Here is a 27,291-nt window from a genome sequence, read left to right as displayed (position 1 = left end):
CGACTTTTTACCTTTAGATAGCCGCAGATGCACTTGTCCACGAGACGTCTGCTGACGTGCGAGTCCACGGCGGAGAGAGGATCGTCCAGGAGATAAATGTCCGCGTCCTTGTAGATTGCTCGCGCCAAGTTGATCCTGGCACGCTGGCCGCCGCTCAGATTTATCCCCCGCTCGCCCACGATGGTGCGGTCGCCGTGAGGAAACGAGTCTATGTCCGATTCCATCTGACAGACTCTGATCACCTCGTTGTAACGCGACTTGTCCATCGCCTGCCCGAACAGAATGTTCTGCCTCACGGAAGACGCGAAGATCCACGGCTGCTGGCTGACGTAGTTTATCCTGCCGCGGCTCTCGATACTCCCGCCCGACAACGGCAGTTCCTGAAGTATCGCTTGCAAGAGGCTGCTCTTGCTCGAACCCACCTGGCCCACGATGGCGACGAAGCTTCCAGGTGGCACGGTCAAGCTTACGTTACGCAACGTCTCATCCTTACCCTCGCCGTGCCACTTGGCGTTTACGTTGGTCATGCGAAGTGCGAATGAATCAGTACCCGTCTGACATGGGTTCTGTTTCGTTTTGCTGATCTCATCGTGCAACATAAATCTTCGCAAACGACGAATACAAACCAATGCCTGTACCAATTGATGGAGACCTACGGAACAAAATTAAAAAATAAAAAAATAAAAATAGAATGGAATGCTAATCTTCAATGAGCACTAAATTCTGTCATCTTTAAAAAGTCGTTAAACTTAAGGTAAAGTAAAATTTAATTATACCGCGTTAATTATATGTAAGGCTCTTTATATTTTATCTTTAATCGCGATAAAGCTATTAAGTCACGACTTGCTATATAAGGATTAATTCTCAGCACGTCATTTATAACATGTCAATTGTTAAGTTTTGTATCGATAGTCTTACCCATTGAAAAGCCAAAAATCATCGAGTTCCGTAGAACGTTGTAATATGCTGTTACCAAGTACACCCTCTCGGCGTTAATGTAATTTCCGAATGAGACGTATGCCAATATCGCGACGAAGAGACTGAGTCGCGGCACATAGCAGTCGAAAGTGAGAGCTAATTGTTTCAAGATAGAATATTTCTTTATTACGCTCATCTCACGCCTGGAAATAATTAAATTCTAACGACAGTTTGGTAAAATTTCTAAAATCCTCAATCGAATAACAAGAGTCTGTATTAATTTAGTAGAAATAAGAATACGAAAGAAATTCTTTAATTAGCTATAAAGAACAGTAATGCATAAAAATACAAATAGCATATGAAATAATAAAAGAAGACTAATGTTTTTAGTTTAAACAACATTAAACTAGTTAAAACTTTCGAGGTACACTTACTTTCTCGCCTTTTCCACCAGATTATAAAAAGGAATTTCCCAAACGTACATTTTAATCACTTGCAATCCGGTGATTACTTGATTCATCAGCCTGAGCCTGTTGTCTGTTTTTTCTGCTAATTTAAGCGTTAAAGGTGCAATTATCTTCGCTAAGGCCGCTGAAATAGTACATGTCATTTCGATACGTTGCAACGAATCCGCTCATCAAATATAATGTTCAGTAGAATATTTATTACAGAGACATATTAACCGCGTGATTTTTATAATAATTTATTAACTGAAGCACGCCAGTACCTTGACAAGGAATGAATAGTAAAAATACCGATATTCCTATCAGCGCTGCCCATCCAATTTCGGTAAACGTAATGTACGTGATCCATATGATTTGAAGAGGTGAGATCCAAATGTAATGTAGATCTACCAGGGATGCTTCCAACCTAGTAATGTCGCTACTTAGGAAATTTACCATCTAAAAATGTGGTATAAACTCATAAAATGCAAATTAATCTTTTAGTAAGCATTTATTAAAATATTCTCTTGAATAACTTCAATAGCTTCACGTGTAATTCATTATTTTTGCGTAATAAAATTATCTAAATTTATAGTAGTACACAGTATAAATAATAAAGTATAGTGGCAGATGGTATTGCTTATTTGTAACAAAATTATTTTGGTACAAATAATCTTTCTATGTTCCCCAATTTCTGTCTTCTTTGCCTTGTGCTGCTCCCTCTTCACATTTGCCACGTAATTAAATCATAGGAAATGAATATTGAGTTTGTATCTCTCACCTGTCCAACGGATGTCTCATTGTCCAGCACAGAATTGGGGAGCTTCAATATCTTTTGATAAATTAACGACGTACAGGCTATCTTAATTTTCAATCCTAGGTGAAACAAGCAATGTACGGAATAATGCGAAATAAAACAATCCATGATGGACAATAGAATTATACCGCCTGCACTATAATACACCTCGTCGGTCCATTCTTTCTTCTCGCTCGCGAAATAGCGTAACAAATTAGCAAGTAATAACGGTTGATACATTCTGTAATGTAATAAAACGCATGATGAGAGAGAAGAGCAACATAAAAAAATTGACTGTTATAAAATCTTCTTAAAATGTAAAATAATGATATATGTTGGATAATTTAAATTAAATTTAAATCGCGAGATAAATAAAAAGAAGTTATTCATGTTTAAACATATAAAAATACAAATTTTACTCAATTTTACAATTTTCAAAAACTATATTTTTGAGAATTAAATCTTACATGGAAAAATTTATTCTCTATTGCAATTTGGATTATTAAATAGGTAATAATCTTTCTTTCTTTATCAATTTGTGTCACCACAGCATACAGAAAAATAATTATTACATATCCAATTTGTTCTGCTTTATCTTCATTTCTTTCGAACGTGTCGTATTGATATATAATTCGTTTATCTTTATTTGCTAAACATACCTAGAAAACAATTCCATAATTGCTTCTGCAATTCCAATTAGCAGAAGCGTCTTTCCGAAACAGCGCAACAGCACCCTGAGCAGTTGTGGCTTACGGCCATTTTTCTTTTTAGCGCACGATTCTACTTCTTTTTCCCAAGCTTTGCCTATGACTTGGCCTAAATGGTTGGTTCTGTCTTGCGTAAGAGTAGCGTAAAGATCGGTCTCCTCCAAATCTTTTTTGTAGTAGCCGGTCCGAAAAATTCTTCGGGTCCACCTGTATGTATTAATTGTTATAAATTCCTTGAATTAACATACTGTTTATTACTTAATTATTATCTTAACTCGCGTAAGTATATAGATATTCGCACGTACGCATGTATGGCACATGCAAATGGCGAATACTACAAGCAATCTTGACCGCGCATTAAAATCTCTTTCGTACGTAAAGCTTCAATAGCCAGGCGTCTATATTTCCAATAAAAAGATTTTCAACATCTGTATTTCTTCATTATTAAACCAAATTAATATATTACAATATAATATTTTATAATAAATGTGCGAATACTTTTTTATAAGTAACTCAATCACGGTACCTAATTGTTAATTCTATTTTCGATCATATGTTGTATACATTTACTTTTGATTTAGATAGCATTACAAGATATAATTTGTAATACTTACCAAAAGGTGAGGAGGGAAATGACATTCGCATTTTGCCCTGGATTTTTTGGATATTTCTTTTGATCGTCGTTTATCATGGTGACACATTGAACTTTTATTCATCTTCAAATATCTTTCATTTTTAATATAACACCAATTGCCTATATATTTTTATTAATTATTAAAAAGAATAAATAATTAAAATAATATGATAAATGATAAGATGATAAGATAAAATAGAATTTTTATTTGAGGAAAGTATAAAAGATGTCTTAGATCAGACGTGCTTTTACTTTATTTGCAATTTTTTGACAAGTTGTCGTGGAGAGAGGAAGTCAAGGGAGACCATTTTGCTTATCTCAAATCTCCAATTTCCAATATTATATATCTTAATAATTGAATAAAAATTTTGTTTTCTCTATAAAATTTCTCTGACAGTAAGTCAACTAAAAAATATGATTTTGCATTTAAATAAAATTCAATGCGCAAAAATGTCTTTTTTCAATTACTTATAACTGACAAATTATTCGTATAGGCATTTCTGTTAAAAAAATTATAAATTCTTAATTTATCAAAAAGTCTGTCAAGTTAAATACATGAAAGTCTTATATTAATTACATTAATAAATATTTTGGATCTTTGAAGGGCGAAAAAAGGGTAGTTTACAGGATTAATTTCAAAAGTCAAATATGCGTATTGCACTCACCAATTCGACGGTGTCAAAGACCATTTCACCAGTCGTCTGAAAACAACACGATCGAGTCTGTCAGTGACACTTTATCAAACCGCAACCACTTTATCATATTTCCTTATATATTCTTATCGTGAGTGAAATATACACAATGCAATCAAATCTCCGAGAAAAAGAAGATACTTCAAAGATATAACCAATTACCTCATTCAAGTAACGAATAATACTCTAACGCTCTTCTCACGAGATTATTGGATTAATTGTTATGTACTTTTGGCGTGAGATGCTACTGTGTCTACTGTGTAGTCTCGTTATCCTGATGCTTAAACGATTGTAAATTTACTGATAGCACGAACTCCTCTTTATCTGTTTTTTTTTTTTTTTTTTCGAAAGGCGCCAGTTTACGTTTTCATTTAACGTAAGATCTAGTCGGCTTAACTTAACGACAAAATTAGCCACTTTCATTTATATGTCTCGCACTCTTCTGCGTTGTTTTAGAAATTTTTATTATTTTTAGGAATATTTATCATTAATAATTAATAATTAGGGATACTTATCATTAATACTTAATAATTTAGTAATTTTCGATTTTACAGTATAATTTATTTTATTTATTACATATCTATATATATAAGTAAATATATATTTTATTAAGTGAAATAAGTTTATGTCTAATCTGAAACTAGTTTTAGCAACTCAAACGCGCACGCAAATTTATCACTCGTAACATTAAATTCAGTACTAGCTAGTTGCGCACTGAAGAAATTGTACTTCTTAAGTATTTAGATCGCGAAATTCTCAGTACGAATGAATATGATACGTTATACGATACTTTCTTTTTTTTTTTGTATTCAGAAAGTAACATCTGGCGAATAGCTGCAGTGAAAAGAAACGATATATTATTACATGTCGAGGCATGCCAAAGAACTCCCGTAACACACGGGAAATAAGAGAGCATTCGGAGGAGAGCTATAATTACGGCCTGTCTGCGATATTTTTGGCGAAATTCTTCTGCGATTCCGCTTTCGATGTCGCATGTGACGAGACAGCGAAAAAACGATATGCGCGACTGGCTTATTAATCTTGCAAGAAAATTGATACTGCAAAATTGATGTACATGATATTCATTTTGCATGAATGGCGCGTTCCTCTGCATAGTCTGCATTTCCCAGCATTTGTCTGGGAAAGTTTACCTCGGAGGTAACACGATACATTTATCGTCAGTCTGCCGTACATCTTCGACTTGTGTCGAAGTCGAGAAAGTCATGCAGGTATTCGACAGCAATATAAAGAACGTCCCATTATTTCGCCATTATTTCCGAAGGAACGACTGCGAATTCCTGAACACGACCTGATATTTCAATTTTCAGTCGGCTGATCTCGCTCGAGCGTCAAACATACTAATTTGGAACAAACGGTTCATGTCCTTCTTGGGCTTATGGCCGTGCAAGGTGAATCAGCCTTTATTCGTATTCTTCATCGTCTACATAATAATTTACTGTATCATGGCAGCGGGCCATCTGATGAAGAATATCAATCAGCTGGAGCGCGTCGTGGCGAATTTAACGGACAACATTGCTTTCGTGATGATACTGGGGAAGATGTTTATATGCAGACGGAGCTGCGAAATAATGGCCAAGTTTCTGAAAAGCATCGAGATCGATTTCTCGACAGAAACGTACGATAATGTCCGCGAGAAAATGGCATATCTATATTATAACGATATCGCGGTTGTATTTATCAAGTATACGACGTTCCTGACAGGGGTTTCGTCTATAGTGTATTACCTCAGGAAATTTCTCGGAAATTGGAACGCAAGTAAGTACAATTATACGTCGTCGTCACGCGTAAGACTTACAGCTATATTTCATGATAATGGCTTAAAAAGCATTATCAGGTTGTTCATGAGTCTGTCATAAGTCCGTTAAGACGTTATTTGCTCCCAAGGAGGCACCGAGTAGACATACCGCGCTCTAAGTCGATATTTTTAGATACCGAGATCTGGGCACGTATTATGGAATTTTTCGGAATGGATTTCAATCGGAATTATTCCGTTTTCTAATGTGTTTAGAAAACACAATAGAAATCTTGGAAAAACTAAACAATCCCGATTGGAATTTATTATTCTGAAAAGTTTTATAATGAGTGTTTAGACGGTGGTAATAAAAATTTGATTATTTCTTGAAATAATCAATACTTTTAATAAAACAATTAAGTAATACGGTACGCACTGTCCTTTATTTTAATAAGATCGTATATCGCGACGTTACAACTTTCGAATACTTGAATATCTCAATTCTATTTACACGTTAATAAAAGGCAGCAAATCTGTAGATAAAGATAGAGTTAATTGGTCCTTTTTCGGATCAGTCTGATCGATGACTTACGCATATTCTAATTAGTAATAAGGGCGATATGGGAAAATAAGTAACCTGATGTATATAGTGGCGACCGGTAATTTTTCTGATTTTTCGTACGAATTGCCGTGTTCGGTTCATCCCTTCTTTGAGATCAAGGACACGTCCACGTACATATGCATCAGCATCTACCTGTTGCTGATCGTGATACCGATACTAGTATGCGGTTACGCTGGACTGGATGCTTTCGTACTCAGCATGGTTCTTCATGTTTGCGGCAAGTTTGCCGCTTTATCGTGCAAGATCGACAATTTGCTGAGAGACCATGAGAACTACCATCGCCATATCAGTAACATCATATTGAGACATCGCCATCTAATAAAGTAAATCCCCTATTCGATCATATCAGCACGTGTATAACTTCATAATTATTTCAAATACGTTTGTATATAATGTGTTGCTCTTTATAGATTATGACAAGCTAGTATAGCTATCACCTTAGTGTCTGCAGGAATAATGCGACCGTGTTTTAACGATGCACCCGTAATTCCAGATTAGCGGAGATCTTAGAAGACAATTTCAACCTGATATGCCTACAGCAAACTCTGGGCACTGTATTCTTGCTCTGTTTCACTGTGTACCATATGATTACGGTGAGTTTCATGACTTGAGAATCGGAAGATCATTCGCCTCGCAATTCACGTGCTTCTCATACGTTTGAGGAAAATGTTGATACTAAATAAGAGATTACTATAGCAACACTTCGTAGTATCTTAATTAGTAGAAAGAATAGGTGGCATTAAATTTTTAAGAAATTTAAAAATTTATTTTTCGTTCAAGTTTGTTGCTGTTTATCAAATTTCAAAGTTAAGCATTTTATCAATATACACGCATAATTCTTTTATAAATTAATTAATGTCCGTAACTGATATCAGAGAATAATGGTTGGTTAAATTATATTTCAGACTTTGGAACATGCTGAAAAAGCTACTGTTATAAGTTTTGTACTATATGTATGCGGCGTACTTAGTACATATCTCGCTTATTGCTATATAAGCGAGTGTCTCATTACTGAGGTAATTATGAAAAGTAGAATAATTTATCTTAGCACTAAAATATGTAGGTAGTCAATTTATTTATGATGTCTAAATCGGATTAACGCCAGTGTAAAATTTGTTGTCTAATTTAAAATATTTCATCTATTTTAATTACATTTTACTGTAGACAAAATTATATATTTATTTAGAAAATGTCAAGTGCGTTAAACGTTTAACGGTTCGTGTACGCACGAATTATTCATCATTTGTGAAGACAAATTTAATTTTGCAATAATATTGCTTATTTTATTCAGAGTACCAGATTGCGCGAGACATTTTATAATTCCGATTGGTATAATAATCCACCATCGCGTACAAAGTTAATCAGCATTTGTATGATTCAAGCTGAGAAACCAGTGACGTTGACTGCCGGCAAATTCTACATGCTGTCATTGAACATGTTCACGAATGTGAGTCAACAAATCACTATATTTTTTTATCGTTTTGTTATTATTCTTAGAACGTATTCCGTTTACAGATTGTGAAAACGGCGATGGCGTACCTGTCCGTGTTACGCCAATTTATGTAAAAAAAATTTTGATTTGAAGTACTTCGTCGAAATTTATCTACGAAACACGGAAACATGTATAAATAACGATTATTATAATTTATAATAACCGTAATTATTATAATTTACAAACTTAATGCTAAATATATATGTATATATACTGTCTCGATAATAATATATGTAACAAACGAATAAAGAAAGAGGAGAGATGCTGAGATATACCGAATAAAATTATTAGTGTTTCTGATATTTTTTACTTCTTGAGAACATTTGTAACTCGCGAGTTTTTCGTAGAAACTGATTTCCATGCTACGCGAATAAGTTTCTTCTTCGTTTTAGACAGCAGAACTCTCGGCTCAACTACCAAACAAAAATAATTACGAGCAAATGGTTTTCAACTATGGCCACCGGGCTTATAGCTGTTTTTCGCTGATACAGAGAGGTAAGATAATAGATGTATAAAGAAGATAATATTGCGCAAACTGAAGCAATATTTTTGACTGAAATTACAGTTGTGCTTTATAATGATTGATATAATGATCGACGATATCGATCGGCTATAGTTATATCGCGACGCGAACAATTCCGTTGACACCGCCTTTAGCGGTTTCAGTTCCGAGTAAACGTCGCGAGAAACAATTTTATCCAACCAATTTAACATGAAAGTAAGATACGTAATAATACATTCCATTTTCGGAATTAGTTCAAAAAATGATTGTGTATTCCCAATTTTATATGCCTGTTTTTGTTATCAATTGTATAATAATTTATTCTCGGGAACAGATTTCTTATACCAAAATTTTGGAGCCACAGATATATATAAATTTCATTTTACACAACCCTGCATTGTCTTCCGTCTACCGATATTATCCTCTTCGCATTAAATCTAACATATTTTTTACTCCATTATTAAATTTTGTTTACTGCCCCGAGACTACTCTTAACCCCTTAGATATTTAAATATATTGAGTAAAACTCATATCTTTGAAATAAAAGAAATTAAAAGATACAAAGAAAAAAATTTTTTTAATTGATGCAAGACATGATAGAAGAAATAAAATTTAGCTCAGTAGGTTCAACACGAGCGACGGAAGATTAATGTAAAATATGTAATTAAATCATTGCCGTGAATAAATAATTAGATTTTCTTTCCTTTTATTGTTATAACAAATAAATGCAATAATATTATGCAATATATATAAATTTTTATGGTAAATTTCACAACTCTTTAGCTATATTAAATCTTGATTAAATCTTATTATGATGTAGATATATATAGTATTAGATATATGATATATATATATTCTTTAAATGTACGATTTAAATGTTTACATTAACGACTTCTATACCGAGCGTAATATTGCAGAACAAAGTCGACCATATCGAAGATTTATTAATTTATCTGAAACGGATCTTTTCCATCGGAGGGATATGGCCATTCGAACGGTCGTACGTCCGTTTTGCGATTTACGTCGCGTATCAAATTCATTATTTCGTTATGGCGTATACCGAGTTTTACAACGTTTTCGGTAATCTCGAGCTGATGGTGATGAGCCTCGTGGAAACGATAGTTTACACCTCGACGTTCGTGATAGTGTTGCTGATCCGTTGCAGCAGTTTATTGAAGATCGTAATCGACGAAGTGAAGAGGGATTTGGCGGAGCAAGAGTTTGAGAATTCCGAGGAAGAGATAATTTACTACGATTACAATCGCATATCCAAGATATTTACATACGGTTCGATCGTCGGCATGGCCATCACGTTCTTGGTGCTTTATTTTAGACCGCTTGTGTACCTCTTGATCACTAATCAAGGTATGTGAAATTTGTCAAACTCTTTTGTACTCTCTCTCTCTCTCTGCTGTTATTTTATGCTATTTAGTCTATTTCTTGTGTTATAATTATGTTATGTCGTATTCTTGCCCTTTAGCTATGCTTGGGCATAAATATATCAATCAATCAATCAATCAATCAATCAATCAATCAATCAATCAATCAATCAATCAATCAATCATCTCTCTCTCTCTCTCTCTCTGATAATTATATATATGTTGCACCTGTAATAGAGAGATATTTAAATCATATTGCCTCATTACTTTAATATTCACTAAACAATCCGCCATTGTAATTATAGAAGTAAGTTGCTCCGTATTCTTCCAAATACTTTGTTATAGAATTCGTTCTTTGTCACTAACGTTCCTCTAATTTTTGTTCCAGGGTCAAGTAACAATACGGAGTCGTTTATGTTACCCCATAGAATCCATACATTTCTCGATACTAGTAACACTCGTACATATGTGTTGGTGTATCTGTACGAATTTCCGATGCTTTACGTCTCCATCTGTCACATGGCAGCGATTTGCCTGGTGGTTGTCTTAGTGTTTCACATTTGCGGCGATTTGTCCATCTTGTCGTATCGTATCAGACATTTTGGGGAGAACTCGCAGACCATGCTGGTAGACAGGATTCGTAGTATCGTTCGAATGCACCTCAAGATAATATGGTAAGAATATTGCACACAATTATGTGTGAACTAAAGTATGCGTAATAGGTCTCTTTGCTTAATTTGCTCTTTTATTCTTTTTCATGTAATATTATCGGAACATTATCGGAAGGATGGCGAAATCCATAGATGATGTTTTCAATTTGGTTCTTTTGGATGAACTCGTTGGCAATAGTGTTGTACTGGCCATCTCAATGTATTACGTCATAATGGTATGTCACATAATTGAATATCGTTATTATTGTGAAAGATTTAATTTAGCAATATCACCTAGGCGATAAAATATATATTTTTATGTATATTTCTATATTTTAAAATATTTATGGCATTCACTTGGCACATTACACTTTTTAGTTTTTCTCTACAAAGTTATATTAAAATTTTAATCTAAAAACGAGAGAGGCCATCGCTTCTCCTATTTCCTTCTTCTCATCATTGGACAAAGATATTACTCAATTCTCTATTGTCCTTTTTTACAAATGCTGATTTCTTTCCTTCAATGGCAACACGTATATACTACATTTTTTGTTAAGAGAAAATCAATTTTAAGTAAATTGTTCAAAGAATATCATCGAAATTATGGATTGGATCATGCTATACTATATACATACATATATGTATCTTTACAAATGACACTTTCCGTTTTTTAGAACTTGGAGATTTCAGAAATAGCGACCTCCGGTGCCTTTACATTTTTCGGCACTATTGCGCTAGTTATACTCTTTGGATATTGTTTAATTGGCGACCAACTAGTTCAACAGGTATTATTAAAAAACAACAGCAAATAATGATGTCAGGGAAACGAATCCTTTATGTCTGACATATTTTTATAACAAGAATTTATCGCATTTACAGATCGCAATTTTTATATATTGAATGTTTACCATTTAATTGTTTTGTATTTAGTGCATAAGCGTGCAGGAGGCATACTATCAGTGCAATTGGTACGAAATGCCACTCGGTTGCAGGAAGTGCTTGCTAATATGTATGATTCGGGGCCAAGTTATGCTTTATTTAACAGCCGGGAAATTTTATATATTTTCTTTAAACAGTTTTACGGACGTAAGTATGCTTATGTAATATTTTCATGAATAAAAATAATGAAAAATGTAATTTATCAGTTTGGCTTAATAAACTTGCGATTGTGTGAACTAGTTATTACAATCGAGGAGCTATTTAAATTGTTTTAAGTACACATGCCGTATTTTTAAACGTGCGAATTGGAGATAATTGGGAAATAAGCTGTTCAATTAAGCTTCCCCGAGAACTTTTTATCAAAAATTTCTGTTAATAAAATTTTATTAAAAATTATAATAAAAAAATTATGTAAAAGTAATATTGTATGTATATATTGATGCAGATTATCAAAACTTCCATGGCGTATTTGTCGATGCTGCGTACCATGTTATAATAAAGTAAAAAAATTAGATATTAGTAAGAGTCACAATATTAAACAAATTTGTATAATAGAGAAATACACTTAGACTAAGCTTACATTTTGCGTTGCAATGTATATATTGTAATTATCTTAATTTAGAGGTACTATATAAATTGTCTCAAAAATTGTAATAGAAAGATAAAACAAATAAGATAAAAATTGTGTGCAAAATCTCTTATAAAATCGATTAAAAGAAAACATAGGAAAATTAATATATATTTTTACCGAGTAAAAAGTGGTAAAAATTGAAAATTTACAATATTTTATTATTTAAGCTCGGTTAACTTTTAATATATCACGCTACTATAATTTAAATCAATTTTATTTATATTTATAAGCAAGATTTCTTTGTTTGCGCTCTGAAATCTTTTTGAGCGCGTGTCTTTGTGCACTAGAATACCTGTTAAAGATTTAGTTAAATAATCAAAAATGCACAGATTCTCTTCATTATGACGGGAAAATTATCGTTCCGAGGTTACGATCACACTGCACGATATTTTTGCGATGGAAATTCGTGGCGCTACATTTTTTGCACGCGCAGTCTAGAACAAACTGATGGCAGCAATTTGTCTTGTGACCGTACAAATCTGTCGAAGAACAAATCGTGAGGGGAAAAAGCGTTCGATTTTACTTTTCTTGGATCAAAGGCACAGGTGGCTTCGATAACACGCTTATATGCAATTCATGCTTAATTTTGGGCACACCTATTGCCCGGCGTATCGTCCGTTCCCAGATTCTATAGACAGCACTAAAACAGAGATTACTTGCGCTCCCGCATTTGTATATTTGCCGCAGTTTCATGCGAGCTTTCGAGGGAGGAACAGCATAAGGCACGATGCAGGTGAGTTGCAGATTCTCTCTCGTCGATGTGTTACACTCTTTACAAATTTTACAATACGCCACGAAGAATTATAAGGTATTACATTATTAACGAATTAACAAATTAATTATGGAGAATTTATGATTTTCTCAGGATCAAAAAGACTTGGATCGTGCGGCCGAGGTGTTGTCTTGGAACAAACGGCTAATGTCGATGCTGGGTCTCTGGCCCTTTAAACCTAACACTCTTATCTTCTCGATTAATTTCAGCTACTTCAGTTTCCTCATGATTCTGGAGTACCTAGATCTCCTTCTTTTCACCGGTGACCTCGAACACGTGATCATGAATTTGACAGAGAATATGGCGTTCTCGCAGATATTTGTGCGAATGAGCATGCTACGATTGTACAACACTCAAATTGGCGAGGTCATAACGGAGGCCATGAAGGACTTTGATGGAACGAGTTACAAAACCACCGAGGAGGTGAAGACAGTCATGACGTACAACGCTAGATCAAAGGTCTTCGTCAAGCTGTTGATGACGTTTGTCGCGCTGACAGCTTCCTCGTATTATTTGACTCCAATTATTATTATCCTCGGAAGTGGCGGTGAGTTTACTGTTTCGTATAATTGGCGTATCCCAGGGGAATTACATGAACCGTGTGAAATATGTGAAACACGTGAAGAAATGGAGCCGCGTAGATATATTGGCTGTCTCGCATTTTTATTATTACGTAGTTTTACAAAACGAGGTTTCACGTTTTATTAAAAAATAATTTTTTTACCCTCAATTTTTCAAAGTTTAGTATTTCTTTGAGTTGAGAAAAAATGTGCAAAACGTAGAAATTTTATGTAATACGATTTCCATTTCAATACTATAATGTCAATGTCATAGTTGAACATTTTCTCAGGGCTCCCCGAAATACCGATCAGCGAGAACGCGACTCAAATAATTTATCTATTGCCTTATCGCTTTCATCTGTTCTACGCGGTGGAGAGCATGCGCACGTACACAATTACGTATGCTTTGCAAATGCCATTCGTCTTCGTCAGTGGTTTCGGACAAAGCGCCGCTGACTGTATCATGGTCACCCTTGTCTTTCACATTTGCGGTCAGATGTCGGTTCTCGCTTTACGGATTAACAATATAGACACCGAGGTCTGCGACTGCAAGGGTGAGGTGCGACATGTGGTGCGCATGCATATACGATTATTACGGTGAGTTCAATGCACGAGGGAGCAATAGTTGAGAATTGTTTGCGTTGCTTGTTAAAAGCTTTCCTTTAGCTTTATATTCCGCTTAAAACTGAAAATCTTCAAGCTTTTTCACTTTTGCTTAAAATAAAGATTTTTGGACAAGTTCTTCGTTTTTCCAGCTCTTTGCTTAAAGTTGTTTTCCCTGACAATTGAAATTTTAAATAAAAATGTCTGTTATTAAAAATGTCTAATTTGAATATTTTTTAGGATGGGACAAATAATAGGAAAAGCATTCAGTATGACATTGCTGGCTCATCTTGTAGGAGCTACTTCTCTCGTATGCATCCTCGGTTATCAAATTTTAACGGTGAGTCAATATTATAATGATGATTATGCGGACATAATATTTCGTACATTTACGTATCTAAAGAGTACCTTAAATGCGCAATTTTAATTTTAATGCCGAATCATTTGGCTACTTTGAAGTTATTTTTTTCATAAGACTTTTAGTCCCTAAAGCATTTTGGATTATGATATAAGAAAATTATATAAATTTTTGTCTTGATGTACATATTGAAATAAACTCGCATATCATAACTTTAATTACAATAATTCTATGCAAAAGTGATATTTTTGTAGCATCAAAAACACTATTCCTAACATGTTTTAAGATAATACCTTTAAAATATTCACATATGTACTTATAAATATTTATATTTTGCATTTAAAAAAACTCTAAAATAATTAAGGAACCAATTTAAAGAATTTGTTGTGAGGAGAATCAGCAATAGAATTGCATAAAATTTAAAATATAAGTTCTTTTATAAATAATATTAGCATGTGAATTTTTTTGAATTTTATCATAAAAGTTTTTAAAAACTAACTCTGACGAAAAATTCACATCCTGACATTATTTATAAAAGAACTTGTGCTTTAAATTTTATGTCACTCTTAATATTTCTGATTCTTCTTACAATCTCCTTACATGTTTCCTATTTTATATTAATTACAATCTATTATTAGTTTTTTATCATCAACTTTATGTGCGCAGAATTTTGCTAGAGGTGAGAGAGGAGTGCTTGTTACATTTTTGATATTCCAATTCTTAGTCCTGCTTATACTCTACGCTCATTGCACTGTCGGTGAAAACCTTTTGACGGAGGTAATGTTTTATGGAAGAAAGATAAAAATAAAAAAAATGCAGCTGGAATTAATATATGTATATACAGTGAAATTTACGTTTGTATATCTACGTGCAGTTCTGATCGTTTTTCCATAGTGCGTGCAAATATTTTTTTCACAGAGTGCTAAAGTGTGCCAAGCGTTTTATGATTGCCATTGGTACGATATGTCGAAGAATAATGCGCGAATGATAATACTATGCATGGCAAGATCGCAAAAACCGCTCTGCTTGACAGCTGGCAAATTTACTATCTTTTGCCTCAGCACTTTGACCGACGTAAGCTGATGATTTACATGTATTTATGAAATTTTTAAAAATACAAAATACTTCGCCTAACTTTAAATATCTGTATTATCGTCGTTGTTAAATAAGAATACAAAAACAACATGGTTCAGAAATAAGTCGTTTTAACAGGTTTTGAAAACATCCATGGGATATTTATCGGTGTTACGTTCTTTTTTGTAACGTCGTTAAAGAGCAATAATTTTCGGACGCGTGTGCAAAGATAAATTTATAAATTAATAATACTCAAAATAGAGATAAATGTACAATTTATAATAAAGAGAGAGAAGATAGAGAGAGAGAGAGAGAAGAGCGTTATATTATCATTCAAAAACTATGATTATCTCTATATAACATATTATGTAAAAAATATAATTATTTTAAACAAATTTTATACATTTTATAAAAAACAAGCTCATTGTTTAAGATACCGTTTGCGTGTCATACAAGGAAAAGATTTGCACAATTAAAATTGCACAAGTAATATGCCTCAGTTGATTCGCGTTCAATTTTAAAAGAGGTTGCTCGATTTAATATCATCTTATATAATCTCAATTTATCTCCGGGCACATTTCACTACTATTATTACGACTACTACGTGTCTTACAAGCCTAAATGCCAGAGATTATCACCCGAGGTGATTTGAAACTAGATTAACAGGTCGATCACGATTATCAGGTCATTAAAAATGAAGCAGAGAAAATTGATAATTAAAAAAATAATAACCAAAATTTTTTCTCGTTTCACCGCAATATGAATATTTTGCTGCGACCGTGAGACTCTTACCTTAAATTTGGATAGCTGCAGACGCACTTGTCGACGAGGTGTCTGCTGACGTGCGAGTCCACGGCAGAGAGGAGATCGTCTAGTTCTAGTAGATAAATATCGGTATCGTTGTAGCGTGCGTATCTTCGTTCGGGACAAGTTGATTTTGGCACGTTGGCCAAATTTATCCCTCTCTCTGGTTCACGGTCGCAATGAAGAAACGAGTCTCTTATGCCTAATTCCACCTGGCAATCCCACTCTGATTACTTCGTCGTAACGCGACTTACTCGTTACTTGCCCAAACAGAATGTTCTGCCTCGCGAAAGATTTCAAGAAGATCCACGATATGCTGATCGTAGTTAATTATCATAGTTAATTTAAACCATAAATTTTGATGCTTCCTCATCAAGAATATTTCGCTTGCAACAGATCTTTTCCATTATGCGAATCCACTTGACTGATAATAACGACGAAGCTTCCGGATGAAAAACTTTACTACGAGTATAATCACACGCCGAAGATATTTTCGCAAGTGTCGGTGACCGGATTCGACGATGCTTTTGTATCTAGGACCATTAATACATTTTTTTCGTTTAAAATTTTTACCTGTAATGAGTAACACAGAAATGTAGACGTCAGAATATATGATATCTCTGTTAATTTCTTATTTCTCCCTTTTGTTATATGTATTATATTTTTAGGGAAACTTAACAGCACGTACGTTTTATCATTTAGCAGGTAGCAGGTTTCGCTTACAATGCTGTACCGTTACTGTCGTCGGAGTTAACACAAAACAGATACATTTAATTATGCGCGGCACGCGAAAACGCGCGATTACGCCAATAATATTCCTAAGTATTTATAAGAAGTTTAATGGCTATCCGTATTATGTTTATTATGCTCGCTGCAGTTTTTCTACACTGTACCAAATATAAAGAAATAGAAGACGCGGCACAGATATGGTGAAGAAGCGAAGGAGCGACCTTTCATTGAGACGGTAAGATAATTAGTGCGCGAAGAAAATTGATGTCTAATAACAACTTAGGCTGCGTTCGGGGAGCGCGCTATTAGCGCTATTTGCTTATTCTATCCTTGTTTCATACCCGATGAGCGATAAAGATAGAATGATGCAATAGCGCTAATAGCGCGCTCCCCGAACGTAGCCTTAATGGCACATCGACTATTAGACTATTATGTTACATATCAAGTATAGAATGTAAAATAGCAAAATGACAAGGTAAGTATCGGACAAACGTAAGTCTAATCCAGATATTATTTCGTTTCGACTGTCGCACGCATGGGCGATCGTAATATACAAGTCTGATTCGCAGAACGAATCACAATCGTGGACGATCGGTTGATGAAAAGCTGCAACTTTGTTTGCTATGAAAGTAAGAAGTTTACACTCTGATCGCGAAAGATATTCCGTAACGTTTTTGTCGGAGAAGATAGCTTCTCTTGCGTTTCATTCGCTGATTGTTTCGTAAATTATCTAACTAGCAATTATGATTTAATAATGTTAGCACCACTCTCAACGGATTTTTATTCAGAATGTAATATTGCAGAACGAAGTCGACCATATCGAAGATTTATTTGTTCATTTAGAACGGATCTTCTCCATCGGAGGGATATGGCCATTCGAACGATCGTACGTCCGCTTTGCGATTTACATCTTGCATTATGCGTTTTACCTCGTTATGGCGTATGTCAACTTTTACGACGTTTTCGGTAATCTGGAGCTGATGGTGATGAATCTCGTGGAAACGGTAGCTTACTCCATAACGTTCCCGCTAGTGTGCCTGATACGCTGCAGTGATTTGCTGAAGCTCGTAATCGACGTAATAAGGAAGGATATGGTGGAACACAAATTTGAGAATATCGAGGAGGAAAGGATCTACTACAATTACAATTTCATATCCAAGGTATTCTCGTACGGCTCGATTGTCGGTATGTTCATCACAGTCGTATCGCTGTACTTCAGACCGCTCGTGTATATCTTGACCAATCAAGGTACGTGAAATTTATTAAACTCTCCTTTTGCTAATCATTATAAATATGTTGCGTATATAATAGAGAGATATTTAAATCATATTGCCTACTTTTATATTCACCAAACAATAATCTACTATTGTAATTATAGAAGTTGCTTCGTATTCTTCAAATACTTTGTTAGCAATATACTTTGTAGAATTCGTTCTTTGCCACTAACGTTTTTCTCTCATTTTTCTTCCAGTGTCCGCACGCAACAGTACGGAATCGTTTATGTTGCCCTACAGAGTCCATCCGTTTCTCGATACCAGCAATACTCACGCATACATATTGATGTATCTCTACCTGTTTCCGCTGATTTACATTTCCGTTTGTCACATGGCAGCGATTTGCCTGCTGGTTATCCTAGTGTTCCACATTTGCGGCGAACTGTCCATCTTGTCATATCGTATCAGACACGTTGGAGAATATTCGCAGGCCGTGGTAGCGGACAGAATTCGTAGCTTCGTTCGGATGCATCTCAAGATAATATGGTAAAAGATACTGCAGTCACAAATGTGTAATAAGGCATAGGTCTCTTTGCTTAATTTGTCTGTTTATTCGGTGTATAATGCTATCGGAACATAATGATGGTTAAAGGATGACGAAATCTGTGGACGATACTTTCAATTTGATTCTTTTGGATGAACTCGTTGGCAATAGTATTGTACTGGCTATCTCACTGTATTACGTTATAATGGTATGTCACATTATTGAATATTATTATGAAAAATCTGATTTAGCAGTGTTAAGAGTTAGTCCGTAGAAAATACATATTTATAGCCATCTGTATCTTTCAGAACTTGGAGGTGTCAGAAGTAGCGACCTTGTTCACTTTTACTTTTTTCGCCATTATTGCGCTTGTTATGCTCTTCGGATATTGCTTGATCGGTGATCAACTAACTCAACAGGTATCGCTAAGAACAATAAGCAATGATATCGGACAGAGAAATAAATCTCTCTACAATTTACAATGATGTAAATCAAATCAAGTATGTGCATTTAACAAAATTTAGTAGAGAAAGCTACGGGGTGTTTTGACAAACGTGTAACTCCTCTCTTTGCTTTTTATACTTTCTCTTATATTTTAAATAAAATGTTCAGCATTTTTCATGATATCAAGAGGCTAATGCTTAGAAGTAATTTCTTCTTAAAACATCTTTTTATATTCTCATTCAACGAGGATTAATTTACACACTTTAAAATGTCGTATATAGCGAGCTTTTGTATTTCCTCTGTCTGATATTTGTAATAATTACTAATATTAATTTTTATCGTAGTTTTTATACTCGATTTGTTTCATGTTTAGTGTATAAGCGTGCAGGATGCATACTATGAATGTAACTGGTATGAGATGCCGCACGGTTGCAAAAAGTGCTTGCTAATATGTATGATTCGGGGCCAAGTTATGCTTTATTTAACAGCCGGGAGATTTTATATATTTTCTTTAAACAGTTTTACGGACGTGAGTGTGTTAAAATAATATTCTCACGCGTGAAAGTAAAAATTCGATATCAAATCGATGTTATATCTACGATCGTAAAATGTTTCATTGACAATTTTTTTACATTAAAAACTTTGTTTAATGTTATATGTACGTTGATGCAGGTTATCAAAACTTCCTTGGGGTACTTGTCGCTACTGCGCACTGTCTTATGAAGAATTGTGGAAAGATTTATATACGGTTCACAATACTAAATGAATCGGAATGTGAATACAGATAGAAAAATACACTTAGGATACTGCCGTTTTGTATTGCAACAAAGTATCAACGTCGTAAAATATATCAATCATCGTAATTTACAGTGTCCCGATAATTTGTCCCGAAAATCGTAGTAGAAAGATAAAACAGATAATATAAAAAAAATTATATATCAGATAAATTTCTCATAAACTCGATTGAAAAAGAAACGTAGTCGAGAGTGCATATATTTTTTTCGGCCAGAGTTACATTGCCCAATATTTCGGGAAATTCATAAAGCTGTATTATTGCACGCGCGATCGTTCCTAGAACCAATTGACAGCAATTTATATTTGTAATCATATGTACGGTACGTCGAACTAATTTAAGTTAAGAACCAATCATGAAGGATAATGCGATCGAAAGCACACGTGGCTCGAGTAACACGCTTATATGCAACCGCGTAAATTTTACCTAGTCTATTCCCAGATTCTATAGACAGTTGTAAGCACTAAAACAGAGATTACTTGCGCTCCCGGTCTCTTATATTCGGTGCAGTTTCACGCGAGCTTTCGAGGAAAGAACAGCTTGAAGCGTAATGCACGTGAGTAGCAGATTGTCGTCGATGTTACAATATGCCCATGAAGAATTATAAGACATTACATTATTTAACGATTAATTCCACGAAAATTTTTAGGTTTCTTTCTCAAGATTGAAAGCACTTAGATCGTGTGGCTGAAGTATTGTCTCGGAAAATGCTAACGTCGAAGCTGGGTCCTTGGTCTTTTCAATCTAATCTTATTTTTAAACATGTGATTGTGAATTTGACAAAGAATATAAGGCGTTCTCACGGATACTTGTGCGAATAATATATGCTACGTTTATATAACGACCAAATTGGTGAGATATCGCATAACGACGGCTATGAAGGACTTTGATAGGACGAGTTACAGAACCGGCGAGGAGACAAAGACATTCATGACCTATAAACGCCTGGTCAGAGATCTTCAACAAGCTGTTGATGGCGTTTGATTGGCCGCATGACATCTTTGTTGTATTATTTAACTCCGATATAATTATTCTCGGAAATGGTGAGTCATGTTCACGCTTTTACATAACTTAATTCGTCTGCGTATCCAAAAGAATTGCGTGAAATACGTAAAGAGATAAAGTACTATCAATGTAGACGTACTGACTGTCCTCTGTATTTTTATTCTTACTTGGTTTCGCGGAATAAGTTTTCATATTTTATTTTAGGAAATTATTTTTTCATCTCAAATTTTTAAATTCTACATACCTCCTTGAGCTTGAAACAAATGCAGAAAGTAGAAATTTGACCTAGTGTGGTTTTCTTTACGATACTAATGCTGAAATATTATAGTTGAACGTTTTTTTTTTTCTGGAAAAAATAGTGGTCAACGAAAACGTGACTCAAGTAAACTTTCTATTGTCTTATCACTTTGCGTACGTGCATACGTATATAATTACACTTACAAATGCCACTCATCTTAGTCATCGGTTTCGGACAAAGAGCCGCTGATTATACTGAGATCACCCTTAAATTTCATACTTGCCAAATGTTGGTTCCCGCTTTGCGTATTAATAATAGATTGATACCGAACTCTATAATTGCGACACGTGATGCGCATGCATATATGATTATCGCGGCGAGCTCTCGCACGCGACAACAATTTTATTAAGATCCGAAGATGATTTATTATCGAGAACTGTATTATTTGTCAAAAAAAGCTCTTCAATTTCATGCTCCAATTGGAACTGAAAATTTTGAAACTTTTTCCAATTTTTTCTTCAAATAAATCTTGAATAAATCTTTTATTTTACCAGCTTTTACTTCAGGCTTGTCGTCAATACATAAAAATGGAGCATCTCAATTGCTCTTAGAAAATTAATATTAAGAAAATTGATTTTTTTATTTCTAACAAACTACGAATACGTACATTTATTGACTTTAAGGCGTCGTAAGTTTATTTATATGATATAAATTTTTTTTCAAGAAATAGGGAAAGTAATGGAGAAAACATTTGGTTAGGTTAGGTTGCATAATTGCAATATTTTTCAATATGATGCAACGTTATCTTTTAGAAGTTACTTCTCTCGTGTGCGTTCTCAGTTATCAAACTATAACGGTGAGTCAATATTGCAACAATAATCACACCAACATAACGTTTGACATATTTACGTGCCTAAAGAATGCCTTAAATGCGCGACTTTAATTTTAATGGCTCTTCCACCGACCACTTTGAATTATTTTTCGTTCAAATTTGCATTCAATATTAAAAAAGATTACTTAATTTAATATTATCTTATATAATAAAATACATCATATATATGTGCACTTACCATGAAAATCACGAGCCTGCAGCGTGCTCAGAAAGTATGTTATTATTTCAAACGAATTGCGAATTTTGATCGAAGCGGTATATAGTTGAAGAATGCACGTGGAAAACGATTGATACACTAATCGAGCGCACTCAGGAATATAACGTACCGTATCGCTTCGCGGCGTTGTTTCACAAAGGGAAAAGGCGGCCGACTGTCCCACGGGCCACGACAAGTCGTAATTAAAGCCGCGCGAAGGTTGCACGTATTACAGTTTGTACAAACTATTCAGTATAAGTGTATGGGCGATTCGCATCGAGCATGTGATCATTACACCACGTTGCGTCACAAAGACAGTCGTTTCATTGGTCGTTCTCCTCAGCAATCTCTCTTTCCTTAATAACGCTTTCAACCGAAACAAGATTGTAAATTATTCCGAGAAAGATTGATGACGTTATCTCTGTTTTTCGAATTAATAAAAGTGTGATATATATAAACTGCCTATTTGAAAAGAATAAAAAAGTTGCATCGTTGAAAAATTGTATTTATATATACATTTTGATAAAATAAAAAATGCTTTCGAGTAAAATATTTAAAAAAAAATTAAAATATAATATTTAAAAAATATTTTACACACAGTCTTATATCGGTTAGATCTGTCTTTTTCTAAAAAAATTGTAATATAAAAAATTGTTCCAACGAAAAGATTTGTGTGCAAAAATTAAATTTCCCACGTTACGTTTCAACATCCGATAAAGTAAATATCCAATGAGTATAAAATACAACAATTCAATTTACGCTTTATTTATATTTCCACAAATTGCCTTTTATTACAAAAGATTTTATTTATTTATAACTGAGATGGCGCGTGGGATACATACACACGAGATTTTTTGTCTACGTAATAAAATCACGCGGTATTATGTTACGCAATATTATGTACAGATGCGAAATTTGTAATATAATAATTAAACTCTAATGACAATTAGTGTAAGCTATTTTTACGACTAAATTGCTGTTCTCTTATTATAACGATTTTATTAAATTGCTGCACTCTCCTTTATTTATGATTATAGAGGTGTGCGATTCTCAAAATCAAATTAATTTCAACTATTTCAAGTTACATTTATAAAATTGCAACTAACACAAGAAACGAATGAGGCCACTATTTCGAGACACTCCCGAAATACTTCGAAAACATTTTTAATAAAAAAAAGCAAAATATTAAAAAAATGTTACGCGCATCCTGCAATGCACACACTTACAAGTATTACATATAAATTTAACGATTAATTTTTCAATAAATATGCTGGTAGCTTTGTAATATTGAACTGCGTCAATTGCAAAAGTACAAAAAGGATCAGCTACGTTAACAGCACTATATGTGCACTGTAAGATGCTTTGATAATAGTGTGCTACGGAATAAGCACCGAAATATTAAATGGAGATGGACGGGAAACTGCTCGATAATAAATATTACTCCTGAAAATTCTAGAATAGCTACTATTCTTCTAATTACAATAATCACATAAATGTTTTCGTCCGAAATATATATGTATTCTGTGATTCTTTTTACGATATAGGGTAAACTAGAAAGTAGGGTAAACTATATCATTATTGGCCACCCACGCAATATTCACTTTCCTCATAGAATTGTCGGTAAGCGTCGCATCAAAAACAATATACAAGTACGTAATGGTACTCTAATCTTATCATAATTTAATTCTTATATAATCGAAATAAATAGAGGATTCTTGAGTAGCTTTGTAAATCAAACGTCAGTGATTAAAATAGTTAATTATATTTCAGCATGTATTTATCGCTGATGTTCTCGAGATGTTATACTATTTAAATTTTCTATTAACGTCAAACATATCGTAATTAGACGATACTACCGTCTGAAAATACAAATTCCTAAATTCGAGTTCTTAATAATCCATTAAAACAAGCGAGCAGAGTGTAATGTATAAATAATATTATCTAATTCTCTGTAGATTATCACATGATTACCATATATGCAATGGCCAATAACTCTATGATTTATCCTAACAACGAGCGGGACTAGCGCCGCCTTTATCGGGGCTTATGAATGGAATTTTCATCGCAATATATAATTGAGCAAGAGACAATAACGCTTTAGTGTCTAACATCAAAGAGTTCAAGTATATCAATCTAATAATATTGGAACAAACGATCATCTAGTTGGAGACTTCTACATATTTGTGCGATAAAAGAGGAAAGGGAAGAAACAGCGAACGAACGAGATGGCACCCTGAATCAAAGAAGCACGGTCCGCGGGAACGATATTTAATTTGTCGTACAGTTCCATACTACGTCGCATTAATTAAATCGACGTAACGCGCGTTAGTGATTATGGGATTATGGAATGTACTTTCGTCCTGAGCTATAAAAGTCTATGAATGAGAAAGGGAGTGACTACACAAGCGTTAGGAGTGAGATGCCCTTGTAAAGTCCTTCTTAATAGTCGAGACCCCTGCGGCGGAGGCGTTGACCTTGTAGGCATTGCTCTTTGCCTCTGAGGGATGCTTGTGAGTGCTCGTCGAGGATTTTCTAAGTGGTTTCTGAATTTGTGTTGTTGACAGTCCGCTCACCGGATACTTGTTCCTGCTGGACGTCGCGCCGTTGCTGCTCCGCGTGCCGCTCTTCGTCGACGCGGCGGTGGAAGTCGTTATCTCGCTGGGATGCTTCGGCAGGACAAAGGCCTTCGTCTGCTTCAGCAGATATTGATCGTTGCATAACGCGGAAATTAACGGTAAATCTAAATTACGACTTTTCTCGCGAAGCGTCCGGATGTCCAACATATCATCGCTCTTTCCTTCGGCATTCTTTTCCATGCCGTTGCTGAGTTTCTTAAGTTTGCTCGTAGTCGTGGCGGCCAACGACGAAGTTGCCGCGGAAGAAGATGACGGTAGCGGCTGATTCTTTTCAAGATTCTAGAGCAAATAGCATACACGTACCATTAAACACACATTAATATTCCAAGGTAAAGAGATTGATTTTTTTTTAACTTGATGAGAAATTGAGAGAAATTAGAAGAATAATAACAGAATAATACAAAATATTTGCGCACATCTAACAAAAACGTGTTCTCTCGTTCCGATTTTTATGAACCATGATTACGTTATAGTACAGATCAAATAAAAGATTTGGCATTTCTTTTTATATTACCTGTATTTCGTAGGGCGGTGGTGGTGGCGGTGGCGGTAACCTGCGATGCTTGGACTGCGGTAGAGATTGCATCTTGCTCGCAATTAAGGTATCCAAGCATTTGAGAATGTTCTCATCGCTCCTAGTCCGCGAGAACGCATCCAACGTGTGAGGGTAAGCTGGCACGGGTGGCTCCCTTCTGAGACTGTGACTTCCCGTAGACGAGGAAGTTGCACCACTATATAGCGAGCTAGTGCTAGCAGCGTAGTGGCTGTTCAGATTGCCTTGAAGATAATTCCCGGAACTACCAACATCGCTGGAGCTCAGATTCTGGTTGGACGCGTATTTGGATTGCGAGGAAAAAGAGGAACCGGGAAGATAAGGTGTGCTACGATACATCACCGAGGACTTGTTGAAGGACGGATACGGTGGCGGCGGATATGCCGCCATAGCCGCCAGAAGAGAACCCTGCTTGGCGTCGATGTACTCTTGCTTCGACACCGCCGGATCTTTGAGCGGGAACATAACATAATCGACGTCGGAGTAAAGTTGTTGCTTGTACTGTTCTATCTGCGATCGAGAAACCTGACTCGTGTAAACGGTCGCCAGACTTGACGCTGGCTGTTGCGTCGTTGTAGGTGGTGGCGGTGGCGGCGGTGGTTGTCGCGGATGTACTATCGGCGGTGGTGGTAGAGGAGGCGGGGGCGGTGGCGTTGTCAAATATGGTAAGAGTACCGGACCGCCTCGGGAAGCGTGCACGTCTAGGTAATTGTTCGGGCCTACTACGAGAGCGGCAACCGGTGCGTGCACGGGGGTGGGTTTCATTTTATCGCCTGGATAAGTAGGAGGTTGAATTCTGGGAGGTGGTTTCGGCGCGACATTCCCGTCGTTGGTAGGTTTTGCGTGTCTCGAAACGGAGCCGATCGCGGTCGGCATGTTGGGATAAGGCGGCGGGGGTGGTGGAGGTTCTCGCGGCATCACGGCGTCGTTTCGCGGCGGGGTGGGCGGCGGTATTTGAATCCGCTCTCGCGACGACGTGTACGGGGGCGGCGGCGGCGGTGGATCGGTTCGTCTGGGCGGCAAAGGGACGAAGTCACCGCAGGTCGTGTTGTACGGTGGTGGCGGTGGTGGTTCACGTTCCCGAGCTAATTCCGGTATGCTGGACCTTTTCGACACGTTGATCGTTGCGTAGTCGATGCTCTCTATCGGATACGGCGGCGGCGGCAATTGCCGATCACTGTCCGTCCTGGGTGGTGGCGGCGGAGGTGGCGGCGGCATCGTCACGTAATCGCAGTCCGAATCCATCGAGTTGCTGATAGTCTTACGCGGGGGATACCTGCCGACTATCAGGTCCGATAACTCGTCAGCCGACAATAATGGCCTCGCGCTGGACGGGTCGCTGCCATCCCCTCGGAAGCTGCTCACGCTGAGTATGCTGTTGCTACGCGAGCGCGAATCCTCGAGCTGTCGATTCATGGAGACGTCGTCGTCACCCTTGCAGAGACTATATATTGGCTCCTGATCTTCCGCGCCGACGTCTTCCGTATAAACGTCACTGCTTTCGGACCGTAATCCACTGTGAATGGTGTAGAAGCCGGATGTGATTGACGCTTCGTCAGTGGTTGATTGAACGGAGCTCAGGGCGCAAACATCACTCGCCGCCGAGGACTCGTTGGTATCGCCCGTAGGCGAATACAGGTCATCGCCGATTCTTTCGTCTTGGATCTCACTGCTTCTCAACGTGTACACGCCGCTGGTCTCGCTCGCAATATCAGTAC

General features: G+C 35.9%; 5 protein-coding genes, 1 long non-coding RNA gene and 1 pseudogene across 7 annotated transcripts in view; 5 read left to right on the top strand and 2 right to left on the bottom strand.

Moving 5' to 3' along the window:
- LOC139770584 (probable multidrug resistance-associated protein lethal(2)03659) overlaps nt 1-22,687 on the bottom strand; it is a 26,166-nt gene extending 3,479 nt beyond the window's left edge. The window contains exons 1-10 of one of the 2 annotated variants that reach the window (XM_071702624.1): nt 22,367-22,687; nt 16,318-16,862; nt 4,164-4,199; nt 3,479-3,618; nt 2,817-3,071; nt 2,143-2,398; nt 1,646-1,820; nt 1,353-1,509; nt 919-1,121; nt 12-652 (exon numbers count right to left, since the gene is read on the bottom strand). In XM_071702624.1, the coding sequence (XP_071558725.1) occupies nt 12-652; nt 919-1,121; nt 1,353-1,509; nt 1,646-1,820; nt 2,143-2,398; nt 2,817-3,071; nt 3,479-3,555 (1,764 nt within the window). In that variant the 5' untranslated portion in view covers nt 3,556-3,618; nt 4,164-4,199; nt 16,318-16,862; nt 22,367-22,687. The remainder of the gene's footprint in view (nt 1-11; nt 653-918; nt 1,122-1,352; nt 1,510-1,645; nt 1,821-2,142; nt 2,399-2,816; nt 3,072-3,478; nt 3,619-4,163; nt 4,200-16,317; nt 16,863-22,366) is intronic. The other variant, XM_071702623.1, reaches the window with a different exon arrangement.
- Nucleotides 5,264-8,372, top strand: LOC139770581 (uncharacterized). The gene is made up of 7 exons (XM_071702619.1): nt 5,264-5,419; nt 5,519-5,966; nt 6,594-6,888; nt 7,059-7,158; nt 7,471-7,581; nt 7,857-8,012; nt 8,081-8,372. The coding sequence occupies exons 1-7, from the start codon at nt 5,282-5,284 to the stop codon at nt 8,129-8,131; spliced, it is 1,299 nt and encodes a 432-aa protein (XP_071558720.1). The 5' UTR covers nt 5,264-5,281; the 3' UTR covers nt 8,132-8,372.
- Nucleotides 9,609-12,023, top strand: LOC139770527 (odorant receptor 4-like). Its single transcript, XM_071702528.1, has 6 exons — nt 9,609-9,878; nt 10,284-10,612; nt 10,725-10,824; nt 11,263-11,373; nt 11,519-11,674; nt 11,973-12,023. Exons 1-6 carry the CDS (start codon nt 9,609-9,611, stop codon nt 12,021-12,023), a joined length of 1,017 nt encoding a protein of 338 aa, XP_071558629.1.
- On the top strand, nt 13,000-15,834 carry LOC139770601 (odorant receptor 4-like; annotated as a pseudogene).
- Nucleotides 18,236-20,123, top strand: LOC139770597 (odorant receptor 4-like). Its single transcript, XM_071702649.1, has 6 exons — nt 18,236-18,306; nt 18,530-18,818; nt 18,925-19,024; nt 19,125-19,235; nt 19,634-19,789; nt 19,933-20,123. Exons 1-6 carry the CDS (start codon nt 18,246-18,248, stop codon nt 19,981-19,983), a joined length of 768 nt encoding a protein of 255 aa, XP_071558750.1. The 5' UTR covers nt 18,236-18,245; the 3' UTR covers nt 19,984-20,123.
- Nucleotides 20,283-25,676, top strand: LOC139770603 (uncharacterized). The gene is made up of 5 exons (XR_011717788.1): nt 20,283-20,609; nt 20,703-21,096; nt 24,949-25,118; nt 25,233-25,349; nt 25,548-25,676. It is a non-coding gene; the product is annotated as an uncharacterized lncRNA (long non-coding RNA).
- The window catches only part of LOC139770583 (protein expanded), a 33,928-nt gene continuing 29,770 nt past the window's right edge, over nt 23,134-27,291 (bottom strand). The window contains exons 12-13 of the mRNA XM_071702622.1: nt 25,535-27,291; nt 23,134-25,299 (exon numbers count right to left, since the gene is read on the bottom strand). Coding sequence (XP_071558723.1) covers nt 24,793-25,299; nt 25,535-27,291 — 2,264 coding nt within the window. The 3' untranslated portion in view covers nt 23,134-24,792. The remainder of the gene's footprint in view (nt 25,300-25,534) is intronic.

Source organism: Temnothorax nylanderi, unplaced genomic scaffold (assembly GCF_030848795.1).
Source record: "Temnothorax nylanderi isolate EJ_2023f unplaced genomic scaffold, tnyl_v1.0 TNYL_tig0031_pilon, whole genome shotgun sequence".
NCBI classification, from domain to species: Eukaryota; Metazoa; Arthropoda; class Insecta; order Hymenoptera; family Formicidae; genus Temnothorax; species Temnothorax nylanderi.
This window is presented reverse-complemented; position numbering and strand designations above follow the sequence as displayed.